The sequence below is a fragment of the Pseudorasbora parva genome, chromosome 6, assembly GCF_024679245.1.
Source record: "Pseudorasbora parva isolate DD20220531a chromosome 6, ASM2467924v1, whole genome shotgun sequence".
NCBI lineage: Eukaryota > Metazoa > Chordata > Actinopteri > Cypriniformes > Gobionidae > Pseudorasbora > Pseudorasbora parva.
In genome coordinates, this window is record NC_090177.1 from 24,485,644 (window position 1) to 24,501,537 (window position 15,894).

The 15,894-nt window shown below is 36.3% G+C and overlaps 1 protein-coding gene and 1 long non-coding RNA gene across 4 annotated transcripts in view; one reads left to right on the plus strand and one right to left on the minus strand.

Annotated features, from left to right (window-relative positions):
• Positions 1 to 12,010, minus strand: part of pax7b (paired box 7b) — a 49,856-nt gene extending 37,846 nt beyond the window's left edge. The window contains exons 1-4 of one of the 3 annotated variants that reach the window (XM_067446366.1): positions 11,496 to 12,010; positions 10,348 to 10,583; positions 9,925 to 10,054; positions 9,537 to 9,665 (exon numbers count right to left, since the gene is read on the minus strand). In XM_067446366.1, the coding sequence (XP_067302467.1) occupies positions 9,537 to 9,665; positions 9,925 to 10,054; positions 10,348 to 10,583; positions 11,496 to 11,580 (580 nt within the window). In that variant the 5' untranslated portion in view covers positions 11,581 to 12,010. Of the gene's footprint in view, positions 1 to 9,536; positions 9,666 to 9,909; positions 10,055 to 10,347; positions 10,584 to 11,495 lie in introns of all 3 variants that reach the window. The other 2 variants (XM_067446365.1, XM_067446367.1) reach the window with 2 other exon arrangements.
• Positions 1 to 15,894, plus strand: part of LOC137078732 (uncharacterized) — a 53,753-nt gene extending 37,859 nt beyond the window's left edge. Inside the window, exon 3 of the long non-coding RNA XR_010905342.1 lies at positions 15,767 to 15,894. This is a non-coding gene — a long non-coding RNA (uncharacterized lncRNA). The remainder of the gene's footprint in view (positions 1 to 15,766) is intronic.

Genomic DNA, 15,894 nt, shown 5'->3' on the forward strand with positions numbered 1-15,894 from the left:
AATAAAGTAAATTTGCAGAAAACTTTATGCTTCTCCATGTGAGGCCTTTCCTGTAAATACTTAGAGTAAAACTGCAGCTGAACTTAATTCCATCCTCACAAAGATGTTTGTGTTATCATGGCTTTATGTCTTAGCAAACTACCATTTATTAAATGCAAAGCCTTTATCCGCTTTTCCCACAGTGGTGGCGTGTGTCTCTTCTTGAGATAAAACAGTTGCGTAAACAAAAAAATGCTGAATGTCAATTTTACCACTGACTTAGCTTATGGGAAATAAATCTTAATATATCAATGTGAGCTTTAAGTGGACAGCCTAGGGCTTAAATACAAATGCCAAAAGTGAAAAAAAGAATAAAAAGGCATAATCATATTTTCAAAAGAAAAGCAAATAAATAGTCAGAGATGAAGAAAAAAGTGATTTGAAATGCATCCATATAGTGCATCTTAAAGAAGAGGTAAGCTTTTCTTTGAGCGGTCTGTCAAACCACAGACCCCATAACATAAATGAGGGGCTCTGATGTTTTTACGTGCAAACCCGCTAAACACAATTCAATGGGGGCCGTAATAGCACAACGCTGCATTCAGAACAGTTGTTTTTAAATGACAAATCTCATATCAAGGGATGCAACAAAAAAAACTGTGAGCAGTACTTCCTTTTGTGTACTGCAGGGTGAGAGAGAAAAAAAAGTCCATGTGGAAAGAGTAGCCTGAAGAAAAACTGACAATGGCTGCATAAATAAGCCCATTAGTTAAAAATGTACGACAAGTGCCCTGTTTGAAGCCAGTGTGGGGAGAGGGGAGCGGGGTAGACTCCCTCACAGCTGCCTGGCCCCTCTGCAGCTCTCACACTGCCCAGCACATTCACCATTTAAGTTGGTGGAAAAAATCTGAGCAAATTTCTGATTTGTAACACTCTAGGAACATGTTTATTGTCTTTGTGCGAGTTCAAAACACACATATAAATAAAGCTAATGAAGAATCTCGGGGTGAAGCCGCTAAAGAGCATAAAATGAGAAATTTTATGGCCATAAGTAGCGTGGGCTGATGGTGATTTTTAAGCCATTGGACCATGTTGTTCGGCACTAATCATTGGACTGATGCAGCGCAATTGCCCTGCTCGCTTAATTACTGTTACCTATAAAATGGGCCATGCTTCTGTAGTCATCAAAACTGGCCAGTTTTCTAAGGGTATTTTTGTTACTAGAACCTATTACGGAAATAATCATGGTCTTCAGATTGAAAATCTAACTTCCACCATGAAAACTTTAGGGTTAATGACCTTTTAGGAGGCATTTACACAACACTGTTTTCAACTAAAAATGTTTTACTTTTTATGCGTTATTTACAGGACAACATCATTTTGGGGGTCATCACCATTTTTTAAAAGTAATAGGCCCTATTGTTATCATCTCTGTATAAACTATAACAGATGAATTTGTGAAAATAGTCATGGTCATAGGCACAGTGATTTCTTTACAAAGTGAATACAGCAGAATACACATTTTTTGGCGCTTTTGCAGTTCCGTGTGAATGTGGATCATTTTGACAATGTTGTCGTGTGTGCGGAAAAAACGCTAAAGAAAAACTTCTCCATTTTTAGTACATCATTGTCATGTAAATGTACCCTTTGATCACTGTACTGATTTTTGTTATCTTGTGCCAGACTTAGTAACATGATGTAAACAATCATATTCAAGCTCAAGACTTAAACAATGATCAAATCAATAGCCAAATATTCGAATGGTGCATATAATGTTATATGTTCACAATAGATATGTTATTTCATCCCACAGAGATTCATCAACATGTGGATATAGACAGCTATTAAATTATAATGATGTAAACTAAGTGCAAAGTTGCATTTTCAATATCAGTACAAATATAACATTGTATTTACACAGTTACACAAAATACAAAAAAAAACAACAACAGGTTTATAAGCTAAAATTAGGGCAGTAATGAGGAAAACATCACTTGTTTGTACACATTGCTCTGTATCTGAAAGACTTCATCTGGCAAGCCATTCTCGAAGTACATATTCAGCCAAAACTAAATTGCTTTTATTCATGTCTAAACAGAGTCATTGTGGACCGGAGGAGAATGCAATTATACTTCTCGTGCCAGACAGAAAGCAATGCATGCTCCCCAAGCCTTCACTAGCCTCTTTATGGGTCCTCAATAAATAACTCATTATAGACATGATATGTTGTTTGTGTAAAGGAGCAAGTAAACAAGGCTGCTTGAAAATGAGACAGAGAACACAAGCAGATGGTATGAAAGAATGAATGGTAGTATAAAACAAGGATGAAGTTACAGAGAAAAATAACAGTGTATGTTTTTAATCTGGCCCTTGCTGTGTTTTCAGCATCTGACTGCCATAACCGGATCTGTAAACTTACAGCTGAAATATTTAGCACATCACAACAAACTCAAAATAAGACAAACATTAGACACTGCTAAAAATCTGAACCAGTAAATAAATAAATACTATATTTTTTGTGCTGCATGCTCTTTAAGCCTATGAAAATATAGCAATAAAATATAGTTTTAAAATAATTTAGAAAATATAGATTCCTATTTTTGTTCAAATTTAACCAGATATGGTATTAAAGTTGAAAAATTAAACACACAGACTGTTTTGAAACCTTAAACCTTTACATGGAGGCCCTATAAATCCCACTGACTGCATTAAGACAAAATTCAAACCCTACAAACAGGCAATTTCAAGTCATTCACTTGGAAAATGCTCTGTTTAAAACGTCAAAAGGAGGGTGACTCTTTTCTTTCGCTCTTAGATTACCATATTTCTCTCAGGCTTGTGACACCTGCAGCCCACTGAGGGCGTGCAGAACATAGGACTTTACTTCAAACAGCCCAAAGGGCTGTGGGTTTGGGTATTGACTGGGACTGAGCTCGTCCAGCTTGGACCCCTCCTACCGCAGATGTACATTAATGCAGGAAAAATACAAATCTGGGCAGCAGAAAGAAAGGCAGTTCCTTTTAACATGCTGTTGTCTAGCTTGATCGTGTCAGTTTGAGGGAGCCCATTCAAAGGTATTCATGCATCTGCTTTTGAGGAACAATGGCAGCTAGTTTATAAACTGTCTCTTTTGGCTGCCTAAAGGCTTTAGACACCATTGTTTTGCTCCTCTTAATAAACTTTTGGAGGAGTTCATCAACTTGCCTGAATAGCCAACGCAGAGAGGCCAAAGACACAAAATAACAGACGGTTGGCTTTCCCCTTTTCTTTCTCTCTTTTGAAGTGACTGTCTTTAAATAAGGAAAAAGGGCTGTCAGACACCAGAATCATTTTTGGCCAAACAAAAAAACAAAAACGGAGCAGGAACAAAAGTTAATTCACAGAAGAATGGAGGACTCAACTTTTAAATGAAACTGATAAAGATGCACCTTGAAACATAGTTTAAACTCTCTAACATCACATGGTAGATTTGTTCCTACAGTAATTAATCAGTTAAATGATAATTAATGGCCTCCATTATGCAAATCCAAATTTAGTCAGAGCAGCTTAAATTCAAGTAGGCTACTTTATTTAGAACTTTTTGTCTTACAGGTCAAGTAAAAACTACAATAGTCATCAGGCCAGGAAAACAACAACAACATTGAAATATTTGAGCTAATTGATTGAAATATTTACATTTTATTTATTTAAAATAGCTACCTTTCAATCTTATTCACTCTGAAATAACAGAGCATTATTTTCTTACTTTGTTCATTAAAAATAAATGAACACACATTATGGCCAATGGGCTATTTCGACTTTTCAAACAGAGCCCATTCCGTTATTTTTGTCTATTCAATGACCCTACATTAATAGTGTTTATTTAACGTATTTGTACACGGACACCTGCAGTGGATAAAAACTACCGGAGCAAATTATCATTTGCACAAACACACATGTGGACCTATAGCCTACATTTCGACATTTGTGCTCAAAACGTTATAAGATCTATCGGCAAAAGGTTACTTTTCCTTTGGTCTGTTTATGAGTGCCCTGAACCACGTTTGGCACTCCTTCTTTGTGGAAGGATTCCCTTTTGTTAGATGATCAGTCTCCCATTGGGTCTCCAGACAGGATTCTTGGCATTTGTCGGCAAAAATGAAAGAAGGATTAAGGAATGGCTACTGAACACTCCATGGTAAAGGAGTGGGCAGCAATTCCCCCGATTCAAACCCCCCTCTTCCACTTTGGTAACTCCTCTTTTCGTATATTTGTATTCCCAAAGAGGCCATTAAAGCTGGTTTGAAAGCGATACGAACAATAAGATCAAAATCAACAAGTCGAGTCGTATGTTGAACGTTTTCTAGTCTTTGCTTGTTTCCTTAAATTGAACAGCCACAAAGGGCATAGGCTACATATTCATTTTTGCCATATTCCATATATCCTTCCTATATATTGTTGGATGAAATACGTTTATTTTACAATGCGGTGGTAGAATTTAGTCGTGATATTTTTACTCGGTAGCCTACATTCTTAATATTTTGTAGCTATGGGATATCCTGCTATAAAATATGATATACATTCACGTTGTTTTTATTTTATTTATTTAAATGTAGGGCTAATTACATCGTTCGCAAACAATCCGCGTTGCTGATATTCGAAATGGGAAAGTATTTTAGACTAATGAATGAAACACCTAGGATTTTAACATCCACGCGGGGCCACCAAGAGCTCCGTGCTCTTCCAATTATACAGGGCAAATAAATGCGATGGCGAGTCCAGGGCATCAAAAACACTTTTGTGACATATAGGAAGCCCGGAGGCCAGTACTTTTATTGGTGTCAGCAGGAGTTTTCCCTAGTCGTTTGTTCGTTTTGTTCTTCAGGTCTAACAGGATGCCCCCCACTCCACAGCACAGTGCAAATCTCTAACATCTAATTATATGATTGCCCAACACATCCCATATGTTGCATGTCAGGTAAATAAATAAATAAATAAAATGGATGAATAAATTAATAAATAATTGAATGAATGAAAAAAACCCGACTGATATCTAAAAGCAATTCGCACAGTAATATGTGCACTGAGATAGTCCTTGTCCCACATGGCAAGAAATATTTTAATTAATAGACAGGCCGTCTTGAAAGCAGCACTGGCAGTCTGTAATATGATGAACTCCCATTGTCGTGGTGTCACCACAAATGTTTCCGATAAGAAAAAGCACCCAAGGATCAAAGACTATAAGCCTCTCAATTTCCTCCAGACGCCTCTACTTTTCTGCACCTACTTTCGTTTTTTTTTCTTCCTCTCGCTCCCTTAAACATCTGAAACACACAAAATCCTCTTCATTGCATCTATATGATCCGCCCCAGGTTAACAGGTCAGCAAAGCTGTTGAAAATAATTGCATATTAATATTCTGTTCTAGAGGACTTACGCAATCTTTTGACATTTTCTAAATGATTAACGTCGAATACTATTCGTAAAGACGGGCTGTGGTGACGACGCTATTCAGACACTTTGATTCGAATATTTACGACTATGCCTGTGTTAATAACAATCTACATAATTACTGTCAAAACTATCCCAAAACGAATTCAAAGAGAGAGGTGCCAGACATGATTTTTTTAAAAAGCCGTCAAAAGATGCAGGGAAAACAGAACTAGGCCCATGCAGGCTGGATGAAATAGTTTTTGTATGAATTTCATCATGGGTGAACGTTTAGAAAATAATTTATTCAGCAAAGTGCAGAACTGAAGTTAACTAGCATGTAATTCGGTTACACTGCAAATGTTTCACGAGGCAACGCCATTGACACTAAACATGCGCTCTGGTGTCACGATCTCTGGATTAGCATATTTCACAGGATCTCATCGTTAGAAGATGACCTTGCAAAGCGATTGGTTATACAAAAAAGTCTGATTTGTTCTATTAATCGGCAGAATTCTACCGTCTTTCATTACTGCCCAACAGTTGTGCGCATTTTAATTACAGCTAATTCAACTAATAGCAGGAAGCGCTTAACGTAGCAGTGCCCATGTTACATTTTACTTTGATTAATTAGGCTTACTACAGTGGGGGAATAATAGGCTATAATTACCAACCTCCACGAAATGCTCTAACGTTAACTAATTCTAACTTATTCTGAATTAAAATATAATTGTGTGGATACACGTTTATTTGAATAGGCTATGCTACTGTAATAATAATAATAATAATAATAATAATAATAATAATTATTATTATTATTATTATTATTATTATTATTATTATTATTATTGTTATTATTATTATTATTATTATTATTATTACTATACTAAAAACACCCCCCACCTCAAAATTCCAATGAAATGTGTTGGGGAAAGGGGAGGTTAATCCGAGTTTAATACATTGATGCAGAGCGCAGGACCACGGCTGTGATGATTGTGTTATCTCTTCTGAACATTTGGGTCTCCCTCAATTTCAGCCCAGCCAAATAGCTGCGAGAAAGTGCAGATGGAGTGACTCTCGATGCCTGAGGAAAAAATATTAATAGCTAAATAACTTCCCCATACTTTCACTAAATCTCTCTCTTTTTCTGTCTCTCTCTCTCCCCATTCCAGATGGATTTGTTTGAAGTGGTCTCCCGACTCATCCTATGGTCTTCTTTCTTCAAACGAGGCTTATTTCAAAGTCTCAAATATACAGTATAAACTTTGGTTTCTCAACAAATATCTGGGAGCTACCCGCTTGCTGCACTTTTCATTCTCTCGATGCAATCTGCAGAATTCTCGAAACGAATGACGAATGCTCATTGAGCATTCATTAAATATCCGCCACACACGCACACAAAAACATATATTTAGTGATTTTTTTTTTCTATAAATATTGTATTTTTTATGTTCTTCTCCAGCCAATCTATTAACTACCAACGTGATCACTTAACGAATTAATTGATTAATTGTGGTGTTAGTGCCACCCTAGGGTCCTGTTGAAAGAGACATTTTTAATAGGCCTACTAAATCAAACACTTGTCAGGTAAGAAATGCACCAAATTGTTTAAATAATCTGTTTCGTTCTTGTGGGATTAGTCCCTATACGCCAATTGGGGAAATCAGTCAATCTCCATTAATTGGCTGACAACTTTTTCTCTGGGTCAAATGACATTTTATTGGTCGAGTGAAGCACCGCGTGCGCCCGCCTTTCGTGTTCGGATACAAACACTGTGAGTTAAGGGGGGCATGAATGGCAGAACATGAAAAATAGGAGCACAACAACTGTGAAAATTCGTTAAATACAATATGACAGGTAGGTCTATACGCTTCGGGTACAGCTAATTTCAGAAGTTTAATAGACAGACTTGTGTTTTAAACCAGCATGATTATGGACAAAGAGTGGAGTTTTGGCTTGTTATAAGCCAGCGCTCTTCTCTCTTTGTTCAATAATTTCACACCCATAGTAATACAAAACTCCCCAATTTGTGAACAAATAGTCTGCTTTGGGGTCTCATTCATTTTCCATGTGTCTGTGCGTCAAATCAACTAAAATATACCTACAAATACAATACAACAAATATACGAACAAGTGTGAGAAAAAAATTAAATCGCAAGAAATTGTGCCGAAGGCTAGCCAGTGAGGGCCGTTTAGAGATGAAAGCGAAGAGAAAGAAAAGGCTCAATTTAATCTGCTTTAAAACCTTTCAAAATAACGTTGTGCTTGGAACTCAGGGAGCGAGAGCTGATTGGGGATAAATAAGTTTCTTGCTATGCCTGTGAGCTATTACACCCATCTCCAACACAGCCGCTTGTTCAAAAGACACGTTTTCATTACGAACTCTAATAAGTCTTAACATTATTAAATGCCAGTTGGGTGATCAAGTGAAACAAGCCCCGAGAAAAATCTTTTTAAGTCTTGAAAGAGATTGCATTTTAGCTCCATCTCTCTTGCATGACACTGTATATAAAGCTAAATGTGAAAGGACATTTCACAAAATGTAAGACAAATGTGGGATGTAAATAAACATTGCGGATATTTACACAAATTATTCATGAATCCTAGCAGAAATGCATGCAAGTTTGAAATAGGCGTTTAGGCGTCACAGCGTTTAGGGCAATGGCAAAAATTTCTAATCACGGATTGTCACTTCGCATATCCGTAATCCAATAGCTGGGGCTCCTGCTGGCATCTGAATAAAGTCCACAGAGGTTGCGTGAGGGTTGAGTTTGCGCGCGCAAGCACACATGCACGTACACACAAACATGGGTTCTAAAACAATACATATTTTAGTTCAATCGTGCACAGTCACGTCAAATGCCATTTTAAGCGGTGCAGAATAGTACGCATTCTATAGAGATAAAGCCCTTATTTCAAAATTGGGAGAAAAAAAAATCCCATTTGTTGTTCCATGTATTAAAGACATTTTATTGAATACGAATAAAACCCGACGAATTTCCTATAAACGATTAATGGCACATTAATATTAAAATAACATACGCGTAATGACGGACACCGAGCACCTCCTATAAACCACCTCTCTAAACGTCAGCTAAGAAACACAATAGTGATTCCAAAAAGAGCAGTGGGCATTTCCAAACAAGAATAAAACATTTTGCACCCTCCAAATCTCATTCTATTCCAACAGACGATTCCATAATATTACAAAACTATCTACCAGCAGGGTGTATTGAATAATTCATCTCTTCATAGTTGTCCTCTTGGCCCTTTGTTAAAAGTTTTCCCCCCTTTACGGATTTTTGAATGTGAAAGGAAGGGTTCATTCCTTCTATCGAAGGCTTTGCTTTAGATTCCTCGCTCCAAAAGAACTTCAGTGAAGCAGAGATCTTTGGGCTGAGGTTCATCTTCAAGTGTAAAAAACTGACTGTCACAAAACGAACATTTTTTGTAGTAGGCCTAGCCTATTATTTTAATTAAGCAAACAATACCACTCTTGTATTTTTGAGTTTTTTTTCTTTACCGAGATAAAACACCGGACACGACTAGTCAATAGATAAAAAAAAAGTGTTATTTCATAATCGTGCACAAAAATAAAATGATCGAAACCACCTCAAAATGATTTAAATTATTGCAGCAGTTAGGGGAAATGCTTATTACTCGTTGCCAGATGGAAAGGTCTGTTAACGTGCGAAATAAGCGTGCCGAATTATCGCGAGAACCAGCCGGCAATGTAGAACTTATGGCTGTAATTGATATTGATTGCCACATCGGTCATCTGTCAGTTACCGTTTTCAAGGGACCATTTCCTCAGCGTCAAATCAAATGAGTCTGTTATATAAATAGATCAAGGCCTAAATACCATCCGTCAGAGCCAGTATAAATACACACTAAATCAAATGACTAAATGACAGTTGAACAAGCAGAGAAATCTCAAGCGATTAGGAAAGACGCTGAGCACTGTCACAAAAATCACACACCGTGCAGATTTAACTATGCCCAATAAACTCAAGCGCAAAGTTTATTAGCCTATTATTTTTAAGCAAACAATACGACTCTTGTCGTATTAACAAGTAACTTATAATTAAACAAGTAGTTAATTTCCCCCTGCATATAGCCGAAAATCAGAAGACAATTTAAACAATTTACCTTTGTCTCCTAGTATGCCGTCAATGCTGTGCTTGGTTTTTTTCTCCCCACTGTCATCTTTTTTGTCGCAATCGTCCTCATCGTCTTTTTTGCCGAAACGCGCACGCAGAACCCGGCTGATAGAACTTACTGATGGGATAATTTAAAAAAACAAAAATACTAATTATAGTTGGGAAATAATAATGCTAACATTAGCCATAACCTGTAATTTATAATTAATATAATTATCATACAAATAATAATAGCCTGATAGTTGTCTAATCAATTATCATTATTTTATTTTCTGTTCAATTTGTTCAATTAGGCTATGTATAAAATAATTGTGATAGAAATTAAGCTGGAGGACATGATAAAAAAAAGGGGGGTTGCTTACCAGATGAGGCCTCACCTGAGGGAACTGTACTTCTGTCACACACACCGTCCTTCAACAGTTTGTCCCGAATCTCCCAACTGAACATGCCGGGGTTTTCGCGCTTGTATTCTTCGATTCGTTTTTCTACGTCAGGTGTTGCCACCTGCTTTTGTGTTTGATTGAAAAGGCGAGGAGATACAAAGAGAAAGGAAAAATAGAAAGTGAGGGTGAAGAGGGAAAAAAAGACGCAGAACAAATTTTAGCACAAATTGTAGGCTACAGTGCCCAGTGTACATTTTCTTCCTTTTACTTTTTTTAGGCTATCATCTTATCTCAAAAAGTAGGATTTAAAATGAAATCATTCATAAGCTAGACAAATAAAATTATACAAAATACCTTGCATAATAATAATAATAATAATAATAATAATAATAATAATAATAATAATAATAAACCTACTCTGGGTTTACTTCCTCCTATTGCTCCAGGACGGATCGAGCCAGTTTCTTGATACCGGCAGAGAATCTTGGACACACAACCGTGGGAAACGCGAAGTTGTCGGGAAATCACGCAGGGACGGATGCCGTGGTGAGCCATTTCAACAATTTTGTGGCGGATATGATTTGGCAAAGGCCTGCCATTGATGAATACTCCGCCAAGCTGATTCACTCGACCTTGACCCAGAGGAGTTGAAACTGCAGTAGAGAAATTGGAATTAAATCTAACTTTGGCAAGCTAGCACTAAATCCAGAAAAAACGAGTCAAATAATATGATAATAATAATATCTTTGATATAGGCTACACAAATATAGCCTAGGCTACATGAGAAGCACTCTGAATTATAGTGGAATCACACTTTTTAGTTTACCCTAAATTGCTTATAAAAAAAAAAAAACAGTAATAAATAGGTTTTGTTCTTCCAATAAAAAAATAAAATTCACAAAAAAAATTGTTTTGATTAAATGGAACCTATATGCTCTTGCTACTTGCTTTCTTGACAAATTCTCAGTTGTTTCGAATTAGCTAGCTTTTTCTGTAGCTAAATTGCTGGGGGGGGGGGGAAATCTACTTGAGAATTGTGCATTTAATAATTTAACAGATTGCTCTTGAGTGGTCCTCTCGGCCCGGATGTGTCCTGCATGCGTCCTGCTTCATTCGCATGTTGTTCAATTATTATGTATAATCCTTTGTGCATTCTGGATTCACTTGCGCCACTAGATCAAGTCAACAAATCCTACAGTGACGGGTAGGCTTAGTGTTTGGAAGTTTCATTTGAACCACATTAAGACGATCTTCGCCAGCAAGAAAATGGTCCTGGAAAAAAATCATTTCAATTCTGATGCACTAAATACACCAAAATGTAATAAATCCACACACACACACACACACACACACAAAAAAATAACTTAAAAAACTTTCAGAAGTGAAATCTCGGACTTGCGAATTCGATAATTTAGCATAGCCAACTCGCAAGTGAAAATAGACACTTTAAAGTCTTTACAAAACCTTTTTGACTAGATTAAATTTGTATCTTGCAGGCCTAATTTTGTTTACAACAATGAATTACAACGAAGCAAAGTAGGCTACCCTACACCTGTCCAACCAACCTTCCAGAGGGAATCCAGTGCGAGGATAGTTCTGTCCCGGAGCCGGTCGCATCATTCGCGGTACTGTTCCCGGTAAAGATGACATTCTACTTTTAATAAATGACGAGGCACAGTGAGGCTGATGATTAAACTGCGAAAGCAAGTCCAGACTTGTTGATGAATGTTTCCTTAATGACTAAAAATGTACTGAAGTCCTCTTTTCAAAAAGGGGAAAATAATAATAAAAAATTGATATCCAGCCAGACTATCGCGGGGATGTGAAACCTCCAAAAAAAATCAAACAAAGATAAACACTGTCGTTTCGTGTGGAGGGGGTCATGAGCAAAATAACTACCGCAAGAACAAGATGCAGCGCGCGCCAGGGAGGGGGTACTCCAAACGCTCTCGAGTGAACAAAGGTTACTTAATTCTTTGCAGTGTTTTCTTAAAAGGTCTGATAGTTTTGGATGACAAAGTCTGCTTAGGGGTTGGGAGTAGTTGAAGTGGATAACTTTAGCGCGCGGTGTAGGAGGGGTGTCGCGCGCGCCGATAGGCTCTCGCAGTCTTCTTTTATTCATGTGGGCATGGAGGGGAACAAGCAAGTTTTTTTTCGACCAATCACAAAAAGCACAGGGTAAGACAAACACGCATGAACACGCGGAGTGCCCAGCTTTTCATTCACTCCATCAGATTGCCTTTGAGCTGAATACAATGCAAACATTTGATTAATCGCCTGCTATTTGTTGACAAGGCCTAAAAGTCATAAGCTAATAAATAATCACTTCTTTAGATAATTATACTTAAATCCTCCATATACAATTACAGTTAAGTGTGTTTTGTTCATTCATAGTCTCTCAAATCACTTGATTTTCGTTCCACATAACAATTGCAACTCAAATATGCTAACATTATAACAGGCTCATCATGGGTTATTTGACCTATAGTCCGTCGAATAAAATAAATTTGGTGTCTGTGCTAATTGATTTGTTCTGGTTTACAGTACGTAGAACCTGTAATTAAAGTAGCCTAGGCTACACATAAGCTAATAATGTTCCCGGTAGGACTTGAACGTTCAAACCGGGAATTGCCTATGCACTGATTGTTATTAGCTGCCGTTTACATTAGTTTAACACCACGACTGATGGAAACCCCAAGGAAATGTTTTATTTTTTTTAATAAAAAATAAGCAGAAACTGAACACAGGAGCACTATGACACTGACAATTTACAAAAAATAAGACAAGCCAATAATTCGTATTGTGGACACGAATTGTTTTGTTTTATTGTGAACATTTAAATGCCACATTTATTATGTTCAGTCTTCAGATTAAACGATGAAAAAGAAAACAGTTTGAGTAACTTCATTTGAAAACATGCGCGGCCCATGAAGGCGAATAGCCTACGCCTAATAATATTTTTCAATAACAAATCATAACTACCTTATGATGCTTAAAATCGGCAATTCATTTAAATTTAAATAGTAATAATATTCCTTTACATTTTTACACGCCTGCCCGTGTTATTTATATAATTGTATAAACCTATATTAATGGTAGGGGCTTTAAAGGTTAACTAAAGTGTCTTCTGAAATAGCTCTTCCTTGAATCAGATGATTTATTATCATAAATTCATCCATGTGAAAACATTGACTGTTCAAAATCAACCTTCTTGATCAGGGAATATTAACGTTTAGGGTCCGTGATTAGACCATGCCAAATGATCAGTGATTGTTAGGCGTCCCGCTTTGTGTGTAGGGGCATTGGAATTCAGCTTTAAGAACATACACGCATAAATGACTTGAAAACTTCGCTTTGATGTTAATAATGGCATCGTTAATTGGTGTGCATTGCTGGTTAATATATAGGCATAGGCTACTTCCACATGACTAAGCATGTCACATCCCAAGGGACCAGCTTGAATGCCTTTGTGGTCTCTTACATCGGAGTGAAGCAAAACAGAACTGCTTTTGCCACGAGTCATTTGGGCAAAGACTTCCCTATATCAGTCTATAAAGAGTGAGGAGATTAATGTGTACTTTAAATGTGAATATAGAAGACGTATTGTCTGGGGATCATTTCACATTTCAAAGACACTTGCTTTTTGTTCATATGGCCTGGTCCATGTCAACGTGTTTTATGTCATTCAATATATATATAAACTGAATAGCCTACAAACCCGCAAAATAGACTGAAAAGGTATAACTTACAGTTTTTGTTTCGAGTTAGGTTGCATGTGCCTGCATTACAAATCATTTAAATATGGTCTACAATAAACACCGCTAAAACACACCACTTGTCCTGAAGACCCTTTTTTGACTTCTTTCTCCAGAATTATACAAGGAGAAACACGACGTGTATGCAAATATATGTAGATTCACACGTGGCCATTGTTGGTCTAATGTGAAGCCCAAGCTGCATATTACGTCTTCGTCATCTACAAATGACATACATTATAGGATTTCTACTTTTTAAACTATGTGCCACAAGATGGCGATAAAGAACCAAAAATGTAATTTCCTGAGTTTTTCCACTAGTTTTTCACTCCACTTTATATCCCATGAATGTTCACCATACATAGTCATAAAATGTGCTGACTTACTGATATACCGTGGTTCTATAATCATAGTTATCCATTAATTAAAAGGTTTTAAATCATAATATATCTCACAAGTCATGTTTGAATGGACAGTGAGAAGAATAGCATAGGAAGTTAAAGTGCATGTCTGAAACATGAATGCAAGAGGAGAGCAATCCAGGAGAGAGAGTCAGAGGGAAAGCGAGCAGGTGCACCAGATCACACAAAGCCCAACAGACTGAGCTTGAGTTCCATATGACACTTTTAGCATTGGGGCAGAATAACATTCCAGCTGGAAGCATTTAAGAGTGTTAAATCACTGGCTTGGTAATGACATTTTGTCCCCATACATCACTGAAAGCGAGGGAAGGAATGTCTGTGAGGTAGTCCTGTCTTCTCAGGCATTCCAAGCCATTTCCACAGCACAGTAGCGTAGATGAATGTAGAGATACTTCAAAATAACAAGCAAAACAGATGAGGTCTGGTGCAGCTTTTCAAGCTCCTCAGCTATCGCAAATAACTAATCCAGCCTTTAAAGGTACTAATAAACATTCCTAAATGAAGTCCTAGCCTACTGTTCTGGGGATCAGAAAGGATTTTTTTAAAATAAATTAATATTAATGTACTTATTTACTTGTATATTCAATTATCGATTTTTCCTTTATGCCAAAAATCATTAGGATATTAAGTAAAGATCGTGTTCCATGAAGATATGTTGTACATGTTCTACCTTAAATATATCCAAAAATTATTATTGGTAGCAATATGCAATTCTGTGAACTTAATTGCCTTTAAAGTTGTCCAAATTTTCTCAATATATATACATATTTTTTCATCCTCAGATTCCAGATTTTCAAATAGTTGAGTCATGGCCAAATACTGTCCTATCCAACAAATGCACCTTTATGACTGGTTTTGAGGTATATATATATATATATATATATATATATATATATATATATATATATATATATATATATATATATATATATATATATATATATATATATATATCATATAGTTTAATACTAATGAGCAAAGACGCATTCAATTGTTTTCATATACAGTTATTTTTTAACTTTCTATTCCAAGAATCCTGGGGGAAAAGGATAAATATTAAGCAGCACGACTGTTTTCAACACTGATGATAATAATAAAAAATGTTTCTTGAGCAATAAATCAGCATATTAGAACGATTTCTGAAGGATCATGTGACAGTAATAAAGTAATGATGCTGAAAATTCAGCTTCGACATCACATGAATAAATTACATTTATTTTAAATTGTAATAATATTTCTCAATATTGCTTTATAATGTATATTACTGTACTTTTGATCAAATAAATGCCATCTTGGTGAGTATAAATATAATAAAAACATTATACAATGTCTTACAGCCTCCAAACTTTTGAATGGTAGTGTAAGTTATAAAACATATTTTTAAGGCAAAAACAGATAAATCAAAAGTTTAAAATAAAACAGAAAAAAAAAAAAAAACACAAGCAGCTGCACATGTCAGTAGGTCGGTTGATGAAATAATGCAAATTACTGTTAAACTGAGATACACAATTACGTTTTTTCACTTTTTTCAACTGACCACACATTTACTTCAATAAAATGTTACTTTAAAATCAAACATTACACTGTATTTGAATAGTAGTTGAATAATTTTTTCATTAGTACAATATCAGATATATTCTCTGTCCATTTTAATTTCAGGCATAAAATGCCCCATGAAGCCTCTCAGGATGCCTCCATATGCCAAGCATGTGATCTTTTCATGGAGCACCAAACCACTGCACTATGAACTCTTGTGTCTCGTATTCTGCCATGATACCTCCCCATTG